The 26,293-nt window shown below is 44.7% G+C and overlaps 1 protein-coding gene across 1 annotated transcript in view; it reads right to left on the reverse strand.

The window, feature by feature from the left end:
* Positions 1-26,293, reverse strand: part of WDFY4 (WDFY family member 4) — a 93,490-nt gene that overhangs the window by 31,525 nt on the left and 35,672 nt on the right. Inside the window, exons 27-47 of the mRNA XM_083362781.1 lie at positions 26,076-26,167; positions 23,974-24,073; positions 22,735-22,940; positions 21,679-21,848; positions 19,762-19,887; positions 18,816-18,977; positions 16,537-16,644; positions 15,931-16,051; positions 14,863-15,020; positions 14,025-14,254; positions 13,351-13,469; positions 12,611-12,802; positions 11,969-12,069; positions 7,646-7,723; positions 5,758-5,961; positions 4,656-4,707; positions 4,184-4,335; positions 3,639-3,787; positions 3,052-3,175; positions 2,018-2,103; positions 890-940 (exon numbers count right to left, since the gene is read on the reverse strand). Of these exons, the coding sequence (XP_083218907.1) occupies positions 890-940; positions 2,018-2,103; positions 3,052-3,175; positions 3,639-3,787; positions 4,184-4,335; positions 4,656-4,707; positions 5,758-5,961; positions 7,646-7,723; positions 11,969-12,069; positions 12,611-12,802; positions 13,351-13,469; positions 14,025-14,254; positions 14,863-15,020; positions 15,931-16,051; positions 16,537-16,644; positions 18,816-18,977; positions 19,762-19,887; positions 21,679-21,848; positions 22,735-22,940; positions 23,974-24,073; positions 26,076-26,167 (2,781 nt within the window). The remainder of the gene's footprint in view (positions 1-889; positions 941-2,017; positions 2,104-3,051; positions 3,176-3,638; positions 3,788-4,183; positions 4,336-4,655; positions 4,708-5,757; positions 5,962-7,645; positions 7,724-11,968; positions 12,070-12,610; positions 12,803-13,350; positions 13,470-14,024; positions 14,255-14,862; positions 15,021-15,930; positions 16,052-16,536; positions 16,645-18,815; positions 18,978-19,761; positions 19,888-21,678; positions 21,849-22,734; positions 22,941-23,973; positions 24,074-26,075; positions 26,168-26,293) is intronic.

Below are 26,293 nucleotides of genomic sequence, written 5' to 3' on the forward strand. Positions count from 1 at the left end.
CTGATTTAAGAAATGAACAAAACTGTAAATGTGGTAATCCTCTTCATTGAACTTTCTTCTTGGAATACCCATATATTTCTGTTACTGTAATACTGTGTTTAGCACTTACTAAAAAAATAAAAATAAAAAAGGAGAAATGTAATCAGCTCCAATAGAAACTGTTAATGCTCTCTGCCTTCTGCAGGACTGCTGTACGAGTCTCTAAAGGTCAATACGCCAGAAATCTTCTTTGTTTGGAAAGAAATATCTTTTGGCTCCTTCTTTAAACACTTTCATGTGCTCCATGCTCATTCTGTTCCTCCGTTAACTGGAAATCCCTTCATTTGTTATTTAAGTATTATTTTAATATGTCCAAATAATAAGAGAGCGTGGAAGAATAAGATGTGAAGGACCGTTAAACTCTGACGTCACGCTAGCCTCTGAGAATGCAAATCCATTTACTTTATACCTGAATGTGTACAGATAGTCCTCAACTTACGACTGTTTATTTAAAAATGGTTCAGAGTTACAGCAGCTTGGGGAAAAGTGACCTTCCTGTCCTCAAAGTTATAACTGTTGCTCTACCCCCCACCCAACACCTGGGTCCCCATGATCACAATTCAGGCAGTTGGCAACTGGCTCACATTTCCACCGGTTGTGTCTTGCAGTCACCTGATCACAACTTGTGACCTTTCAGCTGGCTTCCAACAAGCAAAGTCAATTGGGGAAGCCAGATTCACTTAATGACCATGTGATTCACTTAACAGCTGCAGTAAAAAATGATTGCAAGAGAAAGAACCATCTGTCCCCCAAAGCTGAAATTCAGTGTTTCCAAGGCAAATGTCAGGCAAGGGCTAATACGAAAGGCTACAACATTTAATTGGTTCTATATGAGGATATGCAAAAATACCTTATATTAGTAGACTCATCTGTGGTGCCTTTTGATTTCATTGAACAAAATCTGAGGGGGGAAAATAGCATTATTCCTCTGGAAGGTGAGAGCTTTAGACAATTTATTCTGAAAACTCCTGCATATTTATTATGGACATACAGCAATTACCACCCACTGGCAGGATTGAAACGACTTTGTTTGGGGATCCTATTTCTAAAAAGAGGCACAGAAATATGCAGCCACACCTGTGCAAAAGGAAACAAGACGGGGAAAGCCTGCAGAAGAGGGCCTCCTTCATCCGCCACATCCAGGAGTTGTCTACTCTTATGCTTCTTATGGGGCACCTGGGGGCATCCGTGGGGCTGCTTGCCTGGGAGGCCCTCCAAAGCTGCATAGGGTCCTCTCTGGGCCATGTGACCAGGAGAGACCTGCCCGGGTGGGGAGGGAGGGGACCTTTGAACAGATCAATTGCCCAGGGAGACACACACACACACACACACACACACACATATATATATATTAGTCTACAGAAAGTTCATCTGTTAATAAACAGGCCTCAACTTTCTTAAATAATTTCTTTACAGAAATCCATTGTGTTAGAAACCATTAAGAAACAATAACATAATTGGTCTTTTCTTCAAGAGTTATTTCTTCAGTCTACTTGATTTTTCTCATGGTTGTTTTATCATCGCTTTAACAGGATCAGAAAGAGCAATTCATCCAGCATGCTCGGATTTTGCCTGCCAAAGGCAGGAAGCCAAGTTGTTACGCTCATTCCCACTTGGCTAAGGCCAGAATGTGTTTGGGCTTAGCGACTGTCTGTTTTAATATTCTGCAGATATAAGAGAAACACAGGTTTACAAAGAAGGTCTTGGAAATCTACCTGTTATATTAATATAACTGGAACAAGTAGATGACTCTGTGGACCTCTGTAGAATGTTTAATAATGATGCGAAAATGTGCAAATGCTGGCGACACGGCAACATGTAACATGTGGTCTGTTGCACAGAACAAATGTTTCTCAAACAGCACAAATGGCTAGGTATACCGTATATGGAAAAATTAAGATTTCTAATGAACTCTTGAAGAAAACATTGTGGGACCAGGCAGAAAGCAAAGCTTCTTCACAGCTTCTGCAAAAGGTACCTTGTCAAGACCTTTTTCCTGTCGCTGTTGTGGAATACAAGGAAAATGGAATAGCCATTGTTTAAGAAGATCTCCAGTGCTATCTCCTGCGAAGACAAACCAAATGGGGTGTGGTCTGCTGGCAAGGGAATGGAAAAAATGCTTCTTTCTCTAAGCGATTTCAGCTGCAATCATCTAGCCAAGCGGACTAGATCCAGGTACCTTGGGATCTCCATGCTGCTATCCCTAGAATTCATTGTCAGGGATGCAGATCAGACAGATACAGAAAGCTTGTCCTCCAGACATCTTCAAAAATTGCTACTGAACTTTACATTTAAGGATACAGCTAGACAGTACATATATGAATGACTTAGAGAATTGTTTCCTGGACTTAGCCACTGTTTTTTAGAGCATGGCCTCTGGCAGGCCCCGCCAAAAGGCTAAAGGGTTCAAGGTTCAGAACTACCAACCCAAACCTGGCTCCAGGTTCACAGCACACCCGCTCATGCAGTCAGTCAATTATCCTGAAGCTGAAAACCTTATAAGGTTTCCGAGAACTCTGCTCGAAGAACAATAGTTTTTGTTCAGCTTGCTCATCTAAGCAATTCCAGTTCTGCTATTGCTTAAAGCATCTCATTGACAGGAAGACTCAAGCTTGGAAGAAATGTTAAAATCAGAAACCACTTCCTTTAACCTGGCAAAACCCAGACAGGTTACACATTTTGCTTTTTAAAAAATGTTTATACGGTACTTGGTTAACTTCACTTTATTGTTGCTATTAACTTTATTGTTGCTATTATTCTTGCTCTGTCCCTGATCAAGTTGAAAATTTAGAGCACATTCAAGTCAAATGCAGATATGGAATTCATTCAAATATTTTCAGAATCGTCCTGGCCTTTTCTACCATCCAGTAAAGCATTTAACAGTTTGTGCATTCATACAATAGTTGATGATTTCTTTCACTCTAACCTGCTGAGCATCCGTCCAAGACTTTGTCTTTCTTAGGCGTCCTCTCCTCGAAGGAAAGCCTAGGGACACAGCCAGCTGGTTCTTACCTGCAGAAGGAAACGCATCGGCCGGATATCCCGAATGTCACTGTAGGAATGGCAGGAACACGTGGGCTCCACAGCCACGGCCTCCGTTGCGCAGCACAAGTTGTAAATGAATGGCTCACTGATGCTAGAAACAAACATAGGAAGTGTGCATTAAACAACCACTGCATCATTAATTGGACTCCGCTAGTGGCAAGCAAGGCCGTTGTCCTCTTCTGCCTTGCCCTAAAACCTGCAGATGACAACTTGTTCCAGGCCCGTCAATCTGAGTCGGGAAATAAGACCAGAAACAGGAAGCCATTTGGCTTCTTTCCTCAGCACCTTCTTTGCTCGCCTAAAGAAGAGCCCTTTTCCCCGAAGCCGAAGCCAGCCCGGCCCCTTCGGGACCATGGAATCTGAGACCCGCCTGGGGGGGAGGGGCAGGGGGATGGGATCTGGATGGAGGGCAGCATCTCCTCTCCCTCTCTGGATGTAAAGCCATCTCTCGGGGGGGGGGGGGAAACGGTAGCAAGACGAGAGGCAGGGCATGCTTTAACCAGCAATAGCCCGTTTAACCCCCTGAGGTGCCACTCAGGTAGGGAACCGCTCACCAGGACAAGCAGTGGCGCGTGCAATAAACGTCCCCCAGGTGGGACAGAGTAAAATGCTTGCAGAGGTAGAAATGGTCCCGGCCAAAGAGAACCGCCCCTTCCAACGCTACGTGTCCGTCCACCGTCACCACAGACAGCCGGCTGGTAATCTAAACAGAGAAGATGGCAGTGCACGTAAGCTGCAGGGCCCTGCTAACTTTTTCTGCACTGCTAATATTTTACAAATAAAAAATTAGTAATCATTGACTGAGCAATACTCGCTTCTAAATGCCCTTCCTTCCACAATGTAGCCTGATTCATACTAAAATAACTGTTAGTCAATTGAGAAATTAATTAATCCTAACCATAAAAAGCTGCAAAAAGGGGCCCTGGTGAGTAGGTGAAATAGCCCTGCTTTGCCTCCTGACTGGAAAGGGAGGCACCTCACGTGCTTTGGCTTTGCCCGTTCATTTTGCAACAGGAGAGGAAGAACGCCGAAGCTGCTGAAATTTGGGGAAAGCCCCAGTCAGCCCTTCCCAAGCGCTCCACACGTGTTGTGATTGTACCTTTTCATCTTGTACTAATTCCTGGAGGACGATTTTCCTTTCCACACAGACTTCCAAAACCTCCTCCGAATAGAGATGTTCATGCAGGGCAGGAAAAAATGTCAGCTGATCCCGACCTGCTTCTGCTTCTCTGTTCAGGGCTGGCCGTTCATCTGCATTAAAATAAAAGGCAGAAACTGTGCAGCACCTTAATAGCTTCTCACAGTACTGCGGAACAAGAAGATCCTTCTGCTAGACGCTCTGTTCTTTACCTGAAAATATAATCTTTGCTTTCATCACATAGCTTAGGAACGTGATATGAAAATAATTTTTAAAAAAGCATTTGCTGCCTGCTCTTACAAAGCACGTCAGCAGGTGGGAAGGGGAGGGTCAAATATATTGGCTTTAGCAAAGGCTGCCAGGCCTCTGTGTGGTCCTTGTGGTCAGGCCGGCATCTTCTGCGCCATCACGGCGTCTCATCTGGGAAGATTACCTTGATCTGCCAGAGGAGCTGCGGGGGAGGCCGCCTTCCGTGTCTGTGGAGCCTGGAAAGAGGAAAGGTTTGAGCTGCAGGGAAGGCCCACAAGACGAGCCAGGCCGCTTCTGCACAGGGAACGACTCCTGGATGCAACAGCAGTAGCGCTGACTGTAGACTGTAGACTTTCACAGCGCCCTACAGCCCTTTCTCTAAGCCGCTTACAGAGTCAGCCTATTGCCCCTCCCCCCTGCAACAACCTGGGTCTTCATTTACCCACCTGGTAAATGGCTGGAAGGCTGAGTCGACCGTGGTGGCACAGTGGTTAAGAGTGCAGCACTGCAAGCTCCTTCCGCTGACTGCCATCTGCCAGCAGTTCAGCAGTTCGATTCTCAGCAGCCCAAAGTTGACTCAGCCTTCCGTCCTTCCGAGGTGGGTAAAATGAGGACCCAGGTTGTTGAGGGGGGCAACAGGCTGAAGAGGGCTCTAAAGCACTGTGAAGTGGTATATAAATCTAAGTGCTATGGCTACAGCTATTGAGCCGGTCGGGATCGGACTCCTGGCTATGGGCAGAGTTTGCCTTCAATCCTCCACTCTAACCACTGCACCATCCCATCAGCTTATTCCCTTCATGCAGTTGTCCAAGAGTCACCTGCCACGTCACCTCAGCCGGCGGCGGGAGGGAATCCTGTTTCCCGCCCTTTGCTTGCTCGTAATGGCTCTGCATCACACGCTCGGTTTCACTGGCCCGTTTTCTGCCTTTCTTGGCCTGAAATCCCAGAGTGTCACCCTAGGACTCTGCATGGCAAGCCAGGAACTGAAATAACCGCCTCAGCCTTATCGACAGTTAGCAAACCTTCCGGCCTGCCAGCTCAGAAGGCTAAACTGTAGACTTTGAGCGCGCCTCTTTTATAACTCAAAGCAGCCTCTTTTTTTCCCCTTTTCTTTTTCTGGCTGGCAGCAGGGGCACAGTAGGGCAGAATTTAAAATTTTAAGTTTTCAGTTGCAATTAACGCAATTCAGCAATCCGCCGTTCGGGGAAGTCTCGGTTGATGAGACAACCCTGAGCAAGAGGAGCCTGGAGCCTGTTTCCTCGTCTCCTGCCCCGAAAGCAGGTTACCTTGTCTTGCAGTGGTTGCGCTGTATCGTGGGTGACTTTGAACTGGATCCTCTTCCTCATCCGAGCAGGACCTTCGTAGGCGTCCAGGACCCACCTTGTGACCGGAGGCGCCACTGCAGAGCCCCACGGGCCCCAATTCCTAAAAAGCCGGTCTTCAAGCTCAGTCCAGGCTTTGGCAGACTTAGAGTGTGTGCACAGCAGCCTCTGTAGGAAAGAGAGAGAGAGTCCCTGACAGCAACGTTTTCTTCTCTGCTCCTACTCTTACCCAGCTGCTGCCTTGAGAAGGAAAGCAGAATCTTATTTATTAGGTGGATGCAAATACTCAGTTACCTGCAGAAGCTCCAGGTGGTGCCCTGGGTGCCCCTCCTCCACTTATGCTCCACAAAAGGCGGGTTGGGCTGAGAGGAAACTCAAAATCTCCCCGGTAGCTGAGGAGGGACTTGCACACTCGCTCTACCCCAAGAGTTCAACCCCTTCGCCTATTGTGGATCGTTTCTTTGGGGCCGAGGGAGGCAAATGGCTTTCGAAGGATTACCAGGACTCATAAACTTCCCTTGATTTAATTTAAATTCAATCAAAATGAAATAAATTGAAGGTAGTAAAGATGGCTCCATTTAGTTCTTTGCTCTACAAAATTTCACATAGGCAGAATGGGACATCTTGTGAGTCAAATCCTCTTAGCTCACTCAGGAAGCAGTGATAAAATACCTTTTCCTGTAATTACTTTCAGAGCAATAACTCCATCAGTTCACTATATTTTAAGCAGATAAATATCAAATCTCCTGCTAGAAGTGAATTCAGGTAGTGACTACTACTATATCACTGATATACGAGCATCACGGAGAAGTAAATGCAGATATTAATACATTTGGGGGCCCAGAGCGTTGCAGGAAAATAAAAATAAAATGTTATTTTGTAACAGAGAGGGATCTGAATGGGAAGAAAGCCAAAGAAGCACAAATGAATGTGGGATAGATCACCGGATCGGTGATTGGCTGAAACCTTGAACAGAAGGATCTGCTGCTAGGAGGGAATATGCACTGCAAAAGGTTCTGCTTCATCCCCACAGGAGTAAACCCGAGTCAGAGCTCTGTCTGAAAGTGCAACAAAGACACTCAAAATAAAGAGAAACCCCCTGCTTGAATAATGTTTACTTAAAAAAAAACCAGGAAGAGAATAAGGATTCGAGAGAATTTGATGCATAACAACTCCATTGGATGAACATAATGATGATTTTAGAACTATGAGTTCTTTTCTCAGTCTTACTATTTTCTTTCTTTCTCCATTTTTACTAATATAAACTTCTCAGAGTCTCCTGATGGTTGCAATATGTGATCAATGTAATCAATCAACAGAACAATCCCCTCTCCTTCCCTTGAGGCAGACATGTCAAACACAAGGCCCGGGGGCCGGATCCGGCCCGCGAAGTGGTTTCATGTGGCCCGCGAAGGCATCCTGGAAACAGTGAGGGAACGGCCCCTGCTGCCTTGGCCCTGGCCCAGGCCGGCTGGGAGCCAATGTACAATTTCATGGTGGCCATCTACGCTGAAACGCATTCAGTCTTAGCTCCACAAGGCCAGCCCCTGCCGCATCACCCCCACCCCCTGGGCACATGCTGGGGAGGTATCACCCTTTGTGAGGAATGAAGAAATGCACCGTCGCCTGGAAGTGGCCAGCACATGGCCCTGCCTACTTCGGGCAGGCTAGGGGCTGGGCAGCGTTGCGCTTCTCTTCAGATTCATGCCACCCGGCTCATCCTCTCAGCACTGTGAGGAGAGCAACCCGCTGCCTGCCAAAACTGGGCAGGCTAGGGGCTGGGCAGCATTGAGGCATCCAACCATATTTTGTTTTTCCTGCCAAGGAAAAATATGACTTTTTAGTTCCTTACCTCAACGTGATCCCTGCACAAAGCCGCATAGAGTTCTTGGCCAGTTCTCCTGCATTTTTCTAAATATGATGTAAAATCCTGATTTAAAACAAAAATTATTAATAAACTCATGTCTGTAACAAAACATTTGTGCTTCACATCTGATGAGTAAATCTTAAATGAGTTTTAAAATTGTGCTAAGAAGTTTTTGCAATCTTTTCTGTCATGGACCAACCTTTTTAAGGTCCCCTTGACAAAATGGGAAAACCAGACATTTTAAAACGGGGTGTGCATGCGCGCTTCCAAAAGAGTGATGGCACAGATAGAAAAGAGATCAAAGAAGGGGGGGATAAAGAAAACTAAAGGTAGAGAATGAGAAAAGGAAGAAAGAATAAGAGGATAACAGAGCTGAAAGGGACCTTGGAGGTCTCCTCGTCCTGCTCAGGAAGGAGACCCTCTATTATTCCAGCTGCCCGCTCTCTCCTTGGAAGACTCCAGCGACGGAGCAGCCACGGCCCCCGGAGGCAGGCCCTTTCCCTGCGTGGCTGCTCAGCAGAATCCAGGAAAGAGGTAGATGCAAAGAAAGAGGCTTGCCTCAAGGACTGGTAGAAGATGGCAGCGGGAGCCCAAACGCAAGATGGCCGCATTAGTCTATTAGCCTATTTCAGCAAGAATAGAATGTAAAAAAAAAGTAGAAAGAATTTGTTCCAGTGTCAAACTTCAAGATCCATGCCAGGATATAATAAAGCAACCGGCATAGTATTTGGCTTCAAAGATTTGCAGCAGAACGAACACATTTTCTCCTCTTGATGAATAAATGAAAATGCAATAATATCCTTAGTTTTATGGTCTGATCTCAGTTCTGGTAATGCAGGCAGAAAAGCTCTTCCTGCATCAACAGAAATCACCCAGATTTACCAGCAAATCAGCAGTTTTAAGGAAATGCCATTTCTAGTCTGGCTGTGAACTAGATATCAAAAAAGACATTCATGCTGCAGTGGGGGGAAAGTTAATATACATCATTAAAAGTAAATTCTCTGGTTGCATTGAAAGAAAAAAACAGGTTGCCACGAGCAGTTCTGAAATGAATATCAGATTCAAAAGTCCCCCTGTGTATTTAATGGCATGCTAATTTACATTTTAATTACTTCCTAAGAAATCAAAGCATTTGTTGACAGTGGAACATAATGTCAGCTTCATAGAGCACTGTCGGTAGATGCTTAATGAATTTAATTAGATAATCAGTGGTGTTATCTTTCTATTATGAAGATAAAGATGTTACACAAATGATTAGCAGAAATATAATTAATTATAAATTTGCTTGTTTGGTCTCTTGAAATTGAAATAATATACGTGGCATTATGATAAGAGACTTGAAGAGGACCCTGACATTGTGCACTTCACCCCTGGTGAAACCCCGGCTGTTAAAAGGATTGCAGGCAAAACTCACATCTGGACTGATGACCCGCTAGCACAGCCACCAGAAGTTCTGGTCAGCTCAGAACAATTGACTTCTAGCAAATATGTCTTGGAGGGCCCTGCACGTATCAGAGTAACATTATACGCTTCCTTCGAAACAAAGAGTACACAAGGGGACACGGACACCATATTTTGGCCAAGCCAAACAGAATGAATGAGTTGCAGGTAGATGTGAATGTGAGTTGTGCTGCCTCAACTTCCTTTGATTTATCTGTGTGGGCAAAGGGAGCTTGCCTGACTATGACACTCAGACAGCCTTTCCCTAATTACAGCCGTTGTGTTAAAAAGCAAAGGGATTGACATAAATATTAAGGCAGACACCTAAAAACATCTTTGCAGAAGAAAGGGTTAAAAAGTTATGATGTCTTTGCAACTCACCAAAAAATGATTAGCTACAAGCACAAGAACTCCCGGCTTTATGGAATCAGCTGCCGGTTGAGCTCCGGATGGCACCTGACCTTCGCTCCTTCCAACGCGGTCTGAAGACCTACCTATTTGAACAAGCCGGCCTGGCCTGATGGGGGATGTGCTGGGATTTTTATTGGGGATTTTTATATTATTCTACTGTTTTTAGCTCGGGCTCTTACTTAATTCTTTTTTAATTTTTGTATTCTGTGTTTTTTATGTGCCCTGTTCACCGCCCTGAGTCCTTCGGGAGAAGGACGGTATACAAATATAATAAATGAAATGAAATGAAATGAAACTTCTGCTTGGATTGTAAAAACAACTATTTCCCCTTTTCTTTTGGGGGAAATAAATACTGTTTGTTTTTAAATTTGGACATTTTGCTTTTTGAAGACCATGTTTCTGTTTGCAAGCTGGGAGAATAGCTAAATGCTTGAGCTGTAAGAAAATGCTCGGTGTTGAAGGCTGTACTAGTGAATGAAGAAACTTTATGAAAATTTCTCCTGGTGACAAATTATTTCCACATACTGTAGGGAAAGAGAAGTTCTGATTCGGACAGGTGGAAAAGCATTTATTCTGAGAGGAAACCCTTCAGGGAAGCTTTTGGTCCAAAGTGAGGGAAGATCTGGAGAGCAGGGCACAGTCACGTGTTTTGGTGAGAAAGAGACGAGCCAAAACAAAAATCTCCCATTGAAAGCAGAAACAGAAATTTGATGCAGAAGACCAACCTCTCCAGGGTGAGACCGTGTCCAGCCTCTCCAGCTGGAAAGTCAGATGTGAGGCAACATCTGCTCAGCCTCAGATTCAAACCGGTTCATTCTTTGGGGCCAGATATTTTCAAAACCTTCTAATTAAAAGATCCACATATTGATTATAATAAAGAGTTATCTCTATTTTTAACACGATCTTATGGCTACTATGGCTGACTTCCCTCTTTATATCACAAGCAGGCATCTATCTTGGTCCCCTGAGAACTATTCCAGAAGATGCCTAACACAGAGGCGGGTGGCAAAAAGGCTCCAAACCTCTCCTTGGGAATGTTTCTGGCAACTAGGATAGGATCAACGATACTTGCTTAGTTTAACAAAAAGACAAAAAGACACTAGGCCTGGCCATGGATTTTTTAGCAGTGGTCCTGTATTACCACTCAGCTCCTGTACAGTTCCTCGCCCTGGTAGGTCAGCCTCTGACCTATGTCCATCTTGACCTCCCTCGTCAGCCTCCTCTCCTGGCTGTCTCCATACGGGCTGAGGGCTCAGTCTGGGGAGGCAAAGCAGCACCTCCCTCCCCCCCCAAAAAAGACCCCTTGCAGCATGCCAGGTTGATTTCCTAAAGGACGCTTTGGCCGGGACTGATCTGCAAAGGCTCTGAAACATGGTCAGCTCTTCCTCCTGTCCTCTCTGTACCTGGCTTGCTTACGGTTGCCAACCTCCTTTAGCAAGAAGGCTGAGTGGGGAAACAGTTAAAACAATCTAGGAGGGAGCAGAAATATAAACCATCAGCACTGTGAATTCTTCTCTTTCCAAGGTGCACACCCCCCCACCCCACCCCGAATGCACCAGAGCTATAAAGAATGTACTTCTGTCTGTCTGTGGGTCTGGAGGTCCCAAAGATCTCCTATCAGTCATTTAGCCCACTGTACAACTCATTTCCTTGGAAAGCACAGAGAAATATAATTGCCTGCAGCAGAAAGAGGGCCCGAGAGTTGGGGGCTCAGTGGCCTGTCACACTACAGCGAAGCGTCTATCAGATCTTGAAGTGTCAGTTCCTGACATCACCGAGAGCAACACAAAATGAGTAATGTTCCCCTGTAATTCAGCCTCTCCTTTAATTACAAGCCTCTCCTTCTTAGAGAAGGAAGACAGAAGACGCAGGAACCCCAATTTCATGCACTTGTGCCTGAATAATGCGTCTGCTCGTCCTTTTCCAGATGGTCTCCTTTCCTACCACAAGAACTAATGATGTGGGCACATTTAGGGAAAAACCAATAACAGTCTTTAACCTTCAACAACAAATACAAGTTGTACAAAATGTTCCTTGGGATACATTAACAAATATCAATTACTTTGCTCACTGATGTGTAATCAGCTGTAATAATCAAAATTAATTTTAAGAAATAATTAAACAGACCCCAAGGCAAATAGTTGGTGCCAGCACTGAACAGTAACGTGTATTCCCATCACACCTGGAAGGAAGTTACTTAGCCCGAATCTCTTTCTCAGCCAACAAAAATAGCTAAAAAACTAGCCCTGAGTTTGTTCACCCACTGCTCGTTGCACTTTGCGCTCCTGGGGGGCAAAAAGTGCCCTGGTTATTTGGCCATTGCTTGTCATCAAATAGAGCAGGACTAGGACTTCAAATCGGGAAGCTCAAGATATTACCTTACCACCTTTTTTTTTTTGGCACCTGAGGTTCCCACGGGGATTTGGAAAGGCAATTTACGCCAGTTTTGCGTCTCACCTGTTTTAGGTTCCTGCTGGGAGCCAGGTTCTCATTCAAAGGACTCGTCTTGCTTGAAGCATTGACTAGCATTTTGCTCTGGGAGTTCTTCTTTTCCGGCACTGGAGCCAGAGAGAAGAAAGGAACAACAAGCGCAGTTCATGCTATTGTTATGTTGTACCGCTTCCGGCGCCCCAGAACTCCTATTCCTGACCGTTGATGCCAGGCACTGCAAAGGGGCGCCTCAGGGGCTTCAGCATTATTCCGCCAAGAGCCCGGGCTTGGCAAGGCCCAGAGGAAAGCTGGCATCATAGGCGGTGGCTGCCAGTTGCGTTTTCCTCTGACCTGGATGCTTGTTTTTCCAAACAGCCATCTAGGAGATGCTTTCTGCTGTCTAGCAAGATCTCCACTGCGTCCAGCTATGGGGTGTTCGGGCCATCTCTGCCCTGTAAATAGCCGGACCCCACCTGTCGCCACTAGTTATAGCCCACCAAGTGGATTCAGAAGCTTAGATCACGACGGGACCTGTCTCACCGCTCGCTTGGTCACGTGTATCAGGGTTAGTAGCTCCCAAACAGACCCCAACCGCCCTCCCCTCCCACAGAAGGCCAGGAGCCCTGCGGTGAAGCTACGTCCGTCAATGTGCAGTTTAAGAGTAGAGACCTAGGAAGTCCCGAGAGGTCTTCCTCATGGCTTCTTCCCATAGAGGAGCTACGTCAGCCATCTTCATTGTCTCTTCTCCATCACCTTTCTCGTTAAACAAAGAAATTTTATATGCGTCCTCTAAATCTTTTCTTCTCCCAGAAAGAAGCCGGAGCCAGATTTCCTCAGCTGCCCTCTGGATTTCTTGCTGAACTAGAAATAAATGAAATGCAAACGTGTTTTGGCGTGGAAGGATTACATCAACAAAAGGGCCAGGCACCACTTCCAGGTTCAAGGCTCTACCAAGGTAAGCCTGAGCGGCAGCTTTGCTGCTATTTACTGAAACCAGGACACTTCTTAAAGCAAAATCACTCGCAGCACTCCAGATTTTGATACCGCTTGTCCAGAATGTATGTAGGATCAGAGCCGACATGACTAAAACAATAAATGGCCCATATCTCCCACTGTATCTCGTGTAACAATGTCTTATTTTGTTGCCAGACAGTAAATTATAAACAATTTGGGTAACAAGGGGTCCTTGGTGCTCTCCGAGCTTGCTTGTTTTCTTGCAGACGATTCATTACCCAAACTGGGGAACATCATCAGCGCTAGTTGTTTCTGTATCTACATTACAAAATGCACCCGTCTTTTAAAGAGTATGCAGAGCAAAGCAGGACATACGCAAAGGCCTTCTCCTTTCCTTCTCTTTACCGGCCCCTGTTCCACACCACCCATTTCCACACCAATCACCTCACGCTTACCATCCTTCAGGGCAGAAAGACCCTCATCCATTCTCTCTTCCTCTTTTCTCAGGGCAAGAAAAACAGGGCAACCCAAAGCTGGCATCCGTTTCGCCTCACCATTTTCATGATAGCTCTGGCTAAAATATAAGCAGATTCATTACGACCACTATCTGAGAGAGAAAAAAGTTGGGCTGTGGATTATTTAATACATCTTAATCCTGATACAATTATTTTTAAAGAACTTCTAAAAATACATGCTTATTATTCACCAAGAATAATCACAGGTTTACTGAAAGTTTACTCTCTCGTGATGGGGACTTCATTGTGTTGGAATCCCCCCTCCCAATTCAGGAACATCAAAAAAAGATTTGAAATGACAGCTAAACGGAGGAAGCTTCGAAGATGGGCAGCTTCTCTTAGAAACATGCCTAGAAAGAAAGAGGCCATTACGGAAGGCCTTGCAACTCCATAGGACACATCCACTGGGCACATCTGTTCCTGTGTCCTGCATTAAACTCCTGGAGTTTCTTCAAGATCAAATCAACACTGACCACATTGGAATTATTCAATGAGTATCCTTGAAATGCATACCCCTACAGGAAACATATCGTCTCTCTGGAAAAAAAGTTTTCTGTAAATTTCTGCTCTCTTGCATCTAACAGTTCTGCCAGAGTAAGAAAGCCCGGCCACACCTCATGGATCTCAGCTGCAGCAGGCAGTACAAAAAGCTTGCGATGAAATCCAGGCTAGAATTGTGTGCTGCAAAGATGATGTCCCATTGCGTCTGAAGAGTGTGCAGGACTTCCAGAAGACTTTGTGACCCAGAAAAGGGGTGCGATAAATAGTACAAGATGCTGTGGTTCAAACAGTTGTACAAGTTGCTCAAAATTGATTCTTTGTGGAGAAAAAGCTTTCTTTTTACCTGTTAGAAAACAGTCAAGAGGCTCAGAATGCTCTGAATTTAAGAATAAGACCTAAAGCGTCCCTAAAAATATGAAAAATTTAAAAATAATTCTGATCTAAGACACTTAAAAGCCATTATGCATCCAGATTTGCAACAAAATATTCCGGAACGAGGAATGCTGTCTATTCTTCTGCTTTCTATGGAATTTGTTTTGGCTTGTTCTTACAGACATTCAGCCACATGCAAATATAAATGAAGATGTTTCTTTTTTCTCTGTTATTTTTAATCTGTGGCAAGTGAGAATGTGCACTGAAATGCACCTCCAGTCATGATTCTTAAGCGCCCGTTTGCCTTGTGCAAAATTTTCTCTAATCCAACTACTTTCCTGATCCAACAAGCTTGAGCAAATGTGAGCATTGAAGCTATCAATCCCCTCACAATGAAAATTAAATCCATTATAAAGAGGATTTAGGGTAATTATTTGTTGTCACAGAAGTAGCGTCCCTGGGGTGGAAGCCATCCCTAACAAGCTTACAGCGGCCATCACGTCTTACATCTGCTGCTCCCTAAAAATGGCTGGGAAGGGCCCTTGCGGGGCGGGGGGGGGCGGGGGGAGAAGCTCTTACCAGTTGCACTTGCTCTGCAATGAAAAGGATGGTCTTCCTCGGGTCTGTGACAAACATTCCCTCCTGAAGTTTGCCTACCAGCTTCTGAGTAAAATAGCAGACATTTATGAGAAAATAAGGCCTGGCAGATTCCAAAGTGTTCCTGGTGTCACCATTTCCTGCAGGGCAGAAGAGAAGGAGGTACTTCTAAAATGCAATCAAAAACAATGGGACCTCTGCAGACTTTTTTCTGATAAAATGTTATGTTTCTCTTGTCTTCTTATTTTTTATTTTTCTAAAATTACTGAAACAATCTTCAAATTTTTTTAAAAAATTAGAAAAGAGACCATCCCAAACAATATAAAATACTAAGAAGGGGAAAAAAAAGAAAAAAATTATCTTGTATTTTATATTTATTGTTAGTATACTATATTTAATAACAAATATATTGCTTAATCAAATAAATAAATAAAATAAAATAATTATAATTATAAAAATTATAATTATAAAAATAAAGTAATTATCAGTCCTTATACTTGGCAATCAAGCAGTCTAAGCAATTAGGAAAATGTACGCCTTCAGCGAAGAAACTTTCATTTCTACAAATAATGTTTTGATTAGGAAGTTATTATGTTATTTATGAGTAAGCAAGGTATCGACATCTTCCTTCTGCCTAAGCTCCACTGCAGTTTGTCAAAGGCAGGAATGGCTAAGGACGCGTAACCCACGAGGTTCAAACAGGGGAGGGGGGAACCCCTCGGCCTCCGACCCAGCCTGCCCACTGCTCAACCACAGACGGAGGGAGGGAGGCGGTGGGGAGGAGCTGAGCAACCCATCGGGCCCTTGGAGGGCTTGTTGAGTTAGTTGCAAGACCTCCAGCACACTGGATGGTATTGCTGTTACCGGGTCCCCGGATATTCAGGTTAGAACATACGGCTGAATTGCAATTCCCAACCCTTAGCCTGGCTGTTTACAAAAACAAAAAAAATGCTGGGATCTGCAGTTCAGCCATACCTGATCTCACGGTACGTTCTGTGCATTTTAGGTAGATTCAGGCAGGAAGGTGGATGAAGTGCAAGTGATACTCACCTGTTAAACCGGAGGCTTCCTTGTAATTTTGACCAAGGTTGTAGACAACCTGTATAATGGAAAGCAATAGCTCTGTCTGGAAGGACGTCTTTTGCTCAATAGCAGCATTCTCTGGAGAGGCCTGTGTAGCAATAATATATAAATGACTGAATCTGCAGGGTTAGCGTTATAAGCAAACAAACAAACAAAACACACCTCATGTTCTTAGGAAGGTTACATTAGAGTGAAAACATCCTCAGAGAATGTTCTAAAAGAATGAGACAATAAGAGTAAGGCAGCCATTTCCAGAGCCAGGCCTTTTCCTCAATAAAAGGTTGGCGGTAGTCCTAATGCTCTATAGTTCGCTACCGAGGCTGTACAAAGAGCCAGACTTGTACATCATAAAATCCCTAAGGAAATTAACCTTGCAAAATCTTGCAAAAACTCTGGAATGCCAAAAGCGAGCCAAAGCATCCGCTTCCCCTCTGTTTTATCAAATTCTTCTACTTAGAGAGTTTTCCTAAGTAACAATGCAAGTAGCAAGGGACAGAATATGCCAGTGGCAAGCAAGGGACAAGGCTGGACTTCCAACCCCCACGGCTGAAGGGACAGACAAAAGCACCAGACCTCTAGAATGAACTCCAGCGGGTGCCACCTCTTCTCCCTCCAATCCAGCAACATTATTCCCATCAGGAGACGCTGAATCAAGTCCCAAACTTCTTTCCTAGCTGGAGGCTGAAACCAAGAATCACAAAGGCCAGAATGATTTTCCTGGGAGGAGGCAACAACTGACCCGCTCCAGGAAAACATCAGCAATCCCAGCGTGGGACCAGCAGGTTGGGTTGTGTTTCCACAGTTACATTTTATCCCCCATGCGGAAGGCTGGTGAAAAATAGATCAGCAACTGGAAGATCGACTGTATATAAACATAAAACCACAAATAAGACAGATTGCTAAAATGTAATAAAGCAGCAGTCATGATGTTAGACAAAATTGCATACGGAAAATGAGCAGCGGCAGAAATAAAGGATGCTATAAATTAAAAGCCCTTTGAAACCATTTCTGGTGGGAAAAGAGACAAAGATGGCTTTTGTCAACAAGAGTATCCTGGAGCCCCACTCTAAATGAGCTCATCCTTTGTAGGAGAATCCAGATGCCCCCTTCCCCAACTGGCACTTTGGACTCGCTCAAAATTGTTTCTTCCAGGCTCAAAGAGCACATTAGGACCTGCGGGCATCTCACTCGGTTAATGTTCCCAGAGTCGGATGGCCGTGTGGAGAGCAATTGCCAGAGTAATGGAGGCCTTACTGAGTCGTGGCCAGCATTGGTGATGCATTCCTTTTTTGTCCGCCCCCTCCCATCATTTGTAAAATAAAATAATAGTAACAACAACAACAATAATAATCTGGTTTCCTGATTTCTGAGGTGGCTTTACACTTTTCAGGTCGCAGCTACAGACTATAATTCCAAGAATCTACTTCTCTCTTTTAGAAATTCCTGAGCATAAGTTGTTTTTAGTGTGGCTGCCTGGCATTTCCCACCCTGGGGTTTAAATTAAGGGCTGCTTGTAGGGCGAGAGAAGCAAGAAACCAACGTGTGGGCAGCTTTCTTCCCTGAGCCAGGAAGAGAGGCAGGTAAGAAGAACAGAACTTGGCCTCTTCACCTCTTTAGATCTGCTGGAGAGCAGCCAACTTGCTTAAACTCCTGACTGGAGGAAGGTGGGAAAACTCCCCCCCCCATGGCCTCTGGTCTCCCGTGAGCCACAGCATCTGTAACTCTCAAGGGGCTCAGCTGATGCGTTGTATCCGAGATTCATGCTATTGGACGAAGCCGGATGCTTCTGCCCCTGGTTTCAGCCACTCAGCTTCCTCAGCTAAGTCGTCCCTGTCGCTTTGCACGGGGTCAACGAGAGTTGGCCCTCCGGCACCTTCCTTCACTCTCTGAAGCAGGAGAACGGGTTTCCTGGAAAAGCACTGCTTGGCAGAGTTTGTCCCGCAACAGATGTTGTGGGAATCACTACAGGGCTCTCTCTGCTGCTGAGCTGGGCTGCCTTCCACCCATCCATGAACTGACAGAAAAACAGACTTTGCTCTACCGGTATCCACTGTTGATCCCCGTCTCTGTTTCCAGTCACTGCAGTCAGCTGACTCCGTCCTGGCTACTAGGTGACCAAGGCTAACATAAACCTCTTTGAGGCACTTTGGGACACTGTTGGTTTAAAGGAGAAAGCACAACTTCCATGTGGATGGAGATTACTTCATGCTGTCTCACAAGATTAAACCGCCTTATGAGGACACAACAGAGGCATGTTTATGTTGTGGTTAGATGCAGGTGGGAAAAGCCCACTCAACTTCATGTCTCTCTGAAAGAGAGCTAAGGCATAACATGTTGTGGCTGGTCAGAAATGAGCATTTCCCCATATATTAGCCTTATAATATCTAGATAAATTATATGTTGCCTAAAAAGTACAGCCTAGGCTTAGGTAGGTGCAGAGTTAGACCAAGCAAAGTTGAAAGAAGGAATCATTTATTTATTTTATAGTCTGACTTTTCCTTCAAACTGATTCTCAAGACAGTTAGCAGTTCTTTAATTTGCCTTTTCACTGACTGAAGACTTCAGTTCAATTGGTAGCATGCATCAATTTGTTTTCTGTCATCTAATCATCTGGTACTATTTGAATATCGTCCTTGAATGTCAAATTTCAGACTCAGACATTGGAGGAATAATATTGTCTGGCTCTTAGGTTTATCCAGTTAAAAATAATCAAGTATACCAATTCCTCAAGACCTCTGTACCGACTCCTCGTTTCTTCCATCGCCACCCTCATCTCTCCTTCTGTGGGGCTGCTCTTGAAGAGAACAGAATCAGCCAATCGGCCCACTGGACAAGACCGCAACGCTGCCTACCTGGGATGGCCCAGAGGGGAAGGCAGCCAAGGCCAGGGCTTGGAGGAAGCGAGGGTTAGACCAGAGGGGGTCCTGAGGGTATCTGTGGTGCACCAGATGGAGGAAGTGCAGGATGTCCTTTGCGAAGCTGCTTGGCCAAGAATCCTCTCCCTCCCCTGGAATCTGGAGGAGAACGTAAAACCACCGCAGTGGTGAAACACCATCAAACAGCCGTCCAGTTCTTTAGATTTTACTTTCACGGAGAGGACAGAAAATAAATGAGTGGAACGTACAAATAGCAGCAGAGGAAGCGAAGTTGGGATGCTGCTGAAGAGCTTGAGAAAGGCTTCCTGCCTCTGAATTGTAAAGCCATTTGGCCGTTCTTTATTTCTTTCCTTTTCAGAGCAATTTGTCTTTCTTTTCTCATTCCTTATCTCCATCCTGTTTTCTGGAAGTTTTTCCTCCTCGTTGTGCATTCTTTAATCCTTCCCTCTCCATCCTGTTTAGTTTTATTTTAACTGATTTTTTTACATTTGCGATCTTTATTGTTTCAATGTTTTATACTGCATTTTACTCAATGTCTTGCCACCTTTGGCAAGATGGACAGCAAAGAATTTTGGTTAAATAAAATAAATAAATAAACTACTGCATATAACTGAGACCTAGTTGGCAAACAGGGTTTGGTGTCCTACACAAAGGTGCCTCCATCCAAATGTATTCCACACGGCAGAAGCTCAAGCCTAAGAGTCACCCTACTGGCCAGATTCTCTGTCTACTGACATATTTTTCAACCCCTTTTCTGTTATTTTCTTCTAAATTTTGTACTAAATTTTCAAAACAGCCTAAGCTCAGAGGTATGTAAATAGAGACCAATCAGCTGCTGGGACCGCTTCAGCCCCTCGGCTGCCCCCTCAGTGGTGGCTGTGGGGCTTCATCCTGCCACACTCCCCAGGGCAGCAGGACTCACCTGCCTGATGAGGGACGAGACCATCTCCAGCAGCAGAACGGCGGCTTCTGTGCACAGGCCAGCTTTGACCGCCATCTCTGGGTGATGGTTGCACAGCAGCCACTCTAGTGTTGCACCCAAACCTGCCTGGAAAATAAACATCTTGTGAAGCTGCAGAAAGTGTCCCGAAGTACAAGCTTTGCCCCACCGCTAAGCCATGCAGGAAGTCTGGGTGGCTTCTCTTGAAGCAGTCGGGTCTGTATTCACTGGAAAGTATGAGGAAAGCTAGAATTCTAAAAAAAAGATACCTCCAAAACTGTCGTCACATTTCAAATTGGTTTTTACTTCTAAATTCTATTCAAAATATGGGCAAATGAGGGAACCTGAATCAAAATATTGGGATGCAAATTCTTATAACACTAAAAAAAAGCAAATAAGGAGCAGAACTTGCAACAGCACGTCACAACACACATTTGAGAAAACTCCTTTGATGCGGATAGCCAGAATAAAAATCACTGCTCAGTTTGTTGTTCCTTAAGTTTCCTTGTGCTAATGAATTCATTAATACGTTTTCGGGGGGGGGGGGAGAAAGCAAAATGTGACAGTAGCACTATTTATATCAACATTTTTTCTGTTATGCTTACTTTGCAAAAATTTGTATATGCACATCATCATCTCAAAGAATTAAACAAGGTATACCTGATTGCGCACCCCCCCCCCACAGACAATTTTTTTGCGGTTTAATCAATAGACACATGCAGGCTGATAATTACCTATGAGAATAGACTTACTAAAACTTTCATTTGTTAACCCTAAGGACAGATGGCCCTCCAGCCATGCTTTGGGGAAGGGGAACATATGCCCTCAATTAATTCTATGGGTTAATATCTCTTGTTATCAGAAAATTCCTCCTAATATCTTTCTTTACTGAGATGGCTAACCAGCACAAGAAATTAGTATTCAAATATTCAGAATATCCCAAACTAAAACAACAATGTCAGTAGAGTTAAGAAAAATATATGCAGACAGAAATGTTTTAAATTTGCTTTTAGGTAGCTGTGGAACTGTTCCAAAAGACTAATGTAATGACCACATGATGACCCTTTTTTTAACTCTAAGCTGTATGAGCTGGTCCTATTTCAAATAAAGTTTTGATAGCTGGTAGGCACAAGATGTAAACAATACATGTGAATAATTGTATACACGTGATAGTACTACACAAAATAGGTTTTGAATCCCTCCCCAAAGCTGAGCTTTAGCACTGATCTGATTCCCAGGAAAGGGGCTACACGGGATAATTTGAGGGAACACCTGCTGCCGGCATCAAACGCCCTTCGCCCAGTGCGCTCCCACAGGGAGGGTCTGCTCAGGGTTCCGCCGGTGAGAGATTGCCGGCGGGTGACACCCAGGGATAGGGCCTTCTCAGTGGGAGCGCCTGCCCTCTGGAACCAGCTGCCGGTGGAGCTGAGAACTGCCCCCGACCTCCGATCATTCCGCCGGGGCCTGAAGACCTGGCTCTTTGAGCTCTCGGGCCCAGGCTGAGGAGAAATTTTTTAATTGGGTTTTAAATTGTGTACAGGGTTAATTTAATATTTTTTAATATGGTTTTAACTTTTGTATGTTGGATTTTTTAATTCCCTGTAAACCGCCCTGAGTCCTCAGGGAAAGGGCGGTATACAAATGCAACTAAATAAATAAATAAATAAATAATCTGGGCCGCATCTGCTGCGCCCTGTGACGTGAAGTGGCTCTCAGCAGCTAAAGGGAGGTCCCTCCGCAGAACGCTGCCGTTTCTCGTTCTGTTGCCTTTTCTGTGAAAGTTTCCCCCCTAGGATATGCTCACGGTTGAAGTTTCTGTCCTTTCGCTTTGTGCAATAAACTCTTTCAGCTTCCACAAACCTTTTCCCCTTGCTTTACTCTGTCAGTGCAGTGGCTTACTTGAGTTTCATCTGGTGGCTTGGACAGTGATGTGTCCAGAAGAAGTCCCGAGAGGAGGAGGTAAATCTCCGGAATGTGGAGTGAGTAGCTCAGGAACATCTTTAGCTCCATTAATCCAGAGAGCGGATATGGATGGTGCTCAAATAACTGGGGGGAACTCTTCAAATTGTCTAAAACAAAGAACAAGAAACTTTTCCTCACTCTCTCTCTGAACTGACTGACAACTTACTGACCTACTGGATAAAAGAAGAACAAGTCCACATGAAGGAACCAAACTGGTCTTATTTACCCAAGGAAAAGCTACACAATACAGCCGTCTGTCGTGGCTGGTCTCAGCAGAGAAGCTTCTACACGGTGGCAGCACTGAGACTAGATTCCCCGGGATCTCCTTCACTGTGATCCTCATAGGCTGCTCTGAGTGACAGAAGCTCACCATTGATGGTGGGGGGGGGGCTGTTGCAGCCAGGCTCAAAGCCTTTGAATGAGCTGAATGGACACACTCCCCCAAGACCCAGCTCCACTCTCTTCCCTTTCCATGTGGACTCTCGCTGATCTAAACTTTCCTGCTTTCATTTCAGTCTCCATTAATACCTGAAATAAAACCATGTCTCAATGTGGACTGAAGAGTTTTTTCAACCAAATAACCAGAGTTTAATTGTATTGGCCAGACACCAAAAGCAAGTTAAAAAGATCAAACCTGAAGCGTGAAAGATCAGGCCCAAAGAGGAGACAGTGAAAGCGATATTGGTTCACGGTCACCAATCCCTTGGCATCCAGGCTGGGCTGCTAGCTTTCCTTCAAACTTGTTAGGGTTATTTTTAACAAAAGGCAAAAACATCTTAAAATAATTAATACATTCCATAGAAATCAAGCAGAGACAGACAGGGTAGATGATGAGAGATAGGAGAGAGAGAGAGAGAGAGAGAGAGAGAGAGAGAGAGAGAGAGAGAGAGAGAGAGAGAGAGAGAGAGAGAGAGAGAGAGAGAGAGAGACTGAAATAATTAGTCATGATCCACAGCTAGGCTCAGCATCGCACTGCAAGCACTCAGGACCTACCAGTCAAAATATTCAGCCCCTTTAAGCTGCTTCTCAGCCACAGGCCCGCCATCATCCCGTCTCTGAACTCATGCAGGTGTGCACGGTTGTGCAAGAAATGGAAAAGCAATTTGGCTGCCAGTACAACTGTGGTTTCATGTACATGACTTTGCATAAACATCAGGAACCAGTCAGGGCCCAAGGCCTGGAACATTTTTTCTTGGATCCTGTGAGGGAAACACCATATTGAAAGACACTTAAATGTTATTTGTTGTAACCAGGGCTTTTTTTCTCATAGAACGCTCAGAACGGAGTTCCGGCAAGGCAGGTTGTATGACATGTGTGAGTTCCGGCACCTTTTTCTTTTACAAAAAAAGCACTGGTTGTAACTATACTACATGGTGGTCTTACTGGAACAACAAAAATTGAAAACATTTGCTAACTCCTGAGCTACTGTTGTGGTTTTAAAATCCCTTAGGTATACCAAACGTAACAAAAATAGTTACAGCCTAATCTTAAACCTTGTTTAGATAGAAATAAGTGAAAGACCCTATCCCTATGTAGCCAGTCTTCTGCAGCTGGTGACTCAAAGAAAGCAAGTCAAGGTGGACGTGGATGTTGAAGTACGTGCACCTCGGAAGCAAAGGAGGGCTCCCCAACTCCGGATCAAGGTTGGAGAGGGACTTGCCAGGAGGGAGCGCTTGGCCTTCCTCGCTCCTCCTCTGCCTCCCCCAGGCTCTCTCTTTCCAGCCCTCTCAAAGCCTGACTGGCTTCCATTCCCTGGAAGGAAAATCTTCCTTGCGGCTTCAGGATTCTGGTGGGATAGGGAATCCAATGTCCTGCTCTCTGTAGATTGATTTTTATGTGCCTATTCCCTACACCTCTGGGCAATTCATAAAAACCCTGTTTGGGTCTGTCGTAGGATCCAAGCACAATTTATTTATTTATTATACCTTTATTACAGACTGTAGAGCAGAAAATATTTGGGATAGAAAACGAACCAAAAAGATTGTTCTGCCATTCCCCCGCTTCATTTTCCCTACTTCAACATCTGTATCATTTTCTGCTTATTAAATAATTTATTATTTTAAATAAAGAGGTTTATGGTTTTGATTACTGGACAGGATAGATTATAGAAAGAAAAGTGTTATGTTGTACTTTAGAATAAGAGATAAGTTTATAATTGTACTTTTAACTGCTGTAAAGAAGATTGTATACACACAAAACCACACACACACACACACACACACTCTTACTTACTCAGAGGACAAATGAAGTTTATCTGGTTGAATTACATCCAGCAGCATGCTCAACAACTGATTTCGAAGCCAGACCATTTTTCCAGGTGTCTGAGTTAAATCTAAAATTCAGACAACACAAAGAATGGATGTTTAAATTCTGCATAGGAATGTATTTGACTTTTACTGAATGCAGGATACAAAATGAAGGGAGCCTCGGCAGATAATACATGGGGACTGGTAATAAGAAATTCTTCAAATACTAGAAGCGTTGGTCAAGTCTATCCTAAGGATTATCTCTTGTTTTATTTTATCTTGTAGAGTTCATACGTGACTGTTAGGAGGAATGGACCCTCTGTCATCAGGCTTTAACCTTAAGTTTATAGTCCACTTTCAGAAGAAACGTGCTTTTTACCCAAAGGGAAGCCTTCTCTTTGCAAACAGATTTCATGCGTGTAGTGTATGCCTTTAAAGCATACACGGAAATGTCAGCACAGCAGGGGGCTGGACAGCTCCAGGCTATAACCGCTTTGGCGGGAAAGCCTGAATAGAGTGAGTCGTTGACAGCCGCAGGGCATGGGCAGCTCTGGCGGGAAGCCAGGGTTTAAATCCATTGGCCACCTGCACTGGCGGGAAGCCCAGGTTTAAATCTATTGGTCACCATTCACCTGGGCAGGTATAAAGAGACGCCAGGTAACCCCTTTGCTCCAGCTTCATTCCTGACTCAATAAAGAAATACTACCCAGCTCAAGTGTCCGTCTCTCCGTTCAACCACGCGACATTGCAATGCGTGAGGCAAAGGCCGGGCAGCCTCGCTTTTGGCCCCACTCTTAGACAGGGCTCCCTGCCCTCTCGGGCAGCTGCTTTGCCACCATGTGTTCCTTAAAGCGGAAGCCTGGCTGCCACCCTCTCTCCCTCCCTGGGCAGAGGGGCCAAAGTAAGGAGGCCGCCCTCTCCCAAGGGGGCCGTTGGCACCTCTCTGTGGCGGGAGGTTTAGAGGGCGATTCTGGAAGGCCCAGTGAGCAGCACAAAGCATCTCGTTGCGCCATGACTTTCTGTCTCCTTTCCAGTCCTGCACAATGGAGTTAAATGTTTCTTTTTGTACCCTCAGACGCTTTGCACTCTTAGCTATGAGCATAACAGGAGAGTAATGAAAAAGAAACAAGCAGCTTTTGGGCATTTTTCTATGTATTTCAATTTTGGTTCCAAGCAGGAGATGATGATGATGACGACGATCCTCCTCCTCCTCCTCGCAGTCTCCCCTCAGGCAGGCAGGGAGCAACCAGAAGTTTGGCTAGTGGAGCCCGCAGGGGAGATTCCAGAACGGAGACTGGGGGAAGCATGATCTGACCTGCAAAGTCTGTGCAACATGTGCTTCCTTGCCTGGCTCAGCAGCTGCTGCAGCTCCTGCTATTCTCAGGAGGTTGGTTCTCCCTCGTGAGCTGAAATTACGGATGTTTGCTGTTCCACTGTTCTCTTTCCCTCAGCCACACCTGAGGCAAACTTACATTTGCTAATTATTAGGCAAGAACACAAACCTTCTACAAAGCTTGCTGTCACAACCATAGAGTGGCATTAATTCATAATCCCCCCCACCATTTATTATGAGACAATTACCAGCAGGTCCTTAATTGCCTGCTGCATGGATGTTGCCTTAATGCTCTATTCCTTCAGCCCAATTTATAACTTTTCAGGAGTTACAGGACTAGAGTTTGGGCCTGAGAGACAGAATATTAGCAAAAGCAGCTACAGAGGCCAAGAAAAAGACAGCTGAGACATCGAGGTCACAGTAACCTTATGTCTTGTGCTATTTCTTGACATGTAACCTGAGCAGTCCACAACTAGACAACCCATTAATTAACAACTGGCCAAGCCACAGCTGAAACAAGCAGACTGCTGGAAAACAAGGCATGATGCAATGAAATGTGTTCCGTGTCACATCGTTCTCCCTTTGTGATGTTGCACGCAAATACTTCAGGGTTTGAGTCTGTATTGCAATGCATGTTTTATCACTTGTCCACCTCTGATGTCAAAGACGCAAGCCATTATGTGCCTTATTTTTATATTACAGGTAAATAAAAATATTCTAAAATATTTTTAGCAACACACAATTCTGTTTTATACCTTGTCCAAATGACTCTGGAATACTATTGGAGAAGGTCTCATTTTCATCAATAGATGCAGGACATAAAGTATAAACCAAGAATAAGCCAATCCTGAACAAGAAAAAGTAAATCACTTAGATCAAATTGCAAAAGCAAGGCTTTCAAATCACTCTTAGAGGGAATGGCAAAATAATATTTTGCAGGTGGCTCACAGGAGAAATAAATATTGCTATCGAT

This window comes from Vipera ursinii, assembly GCF_947247035.1.
Source record: "Vipera ursinii genome assembly, chromosome: 4".
NCBI classification, from domain to species: Eukaryota; Metazoa; Chordata; class Lepidosauria; order Squamata; family Viperidae; genus Vipera; species Vipera ursinii.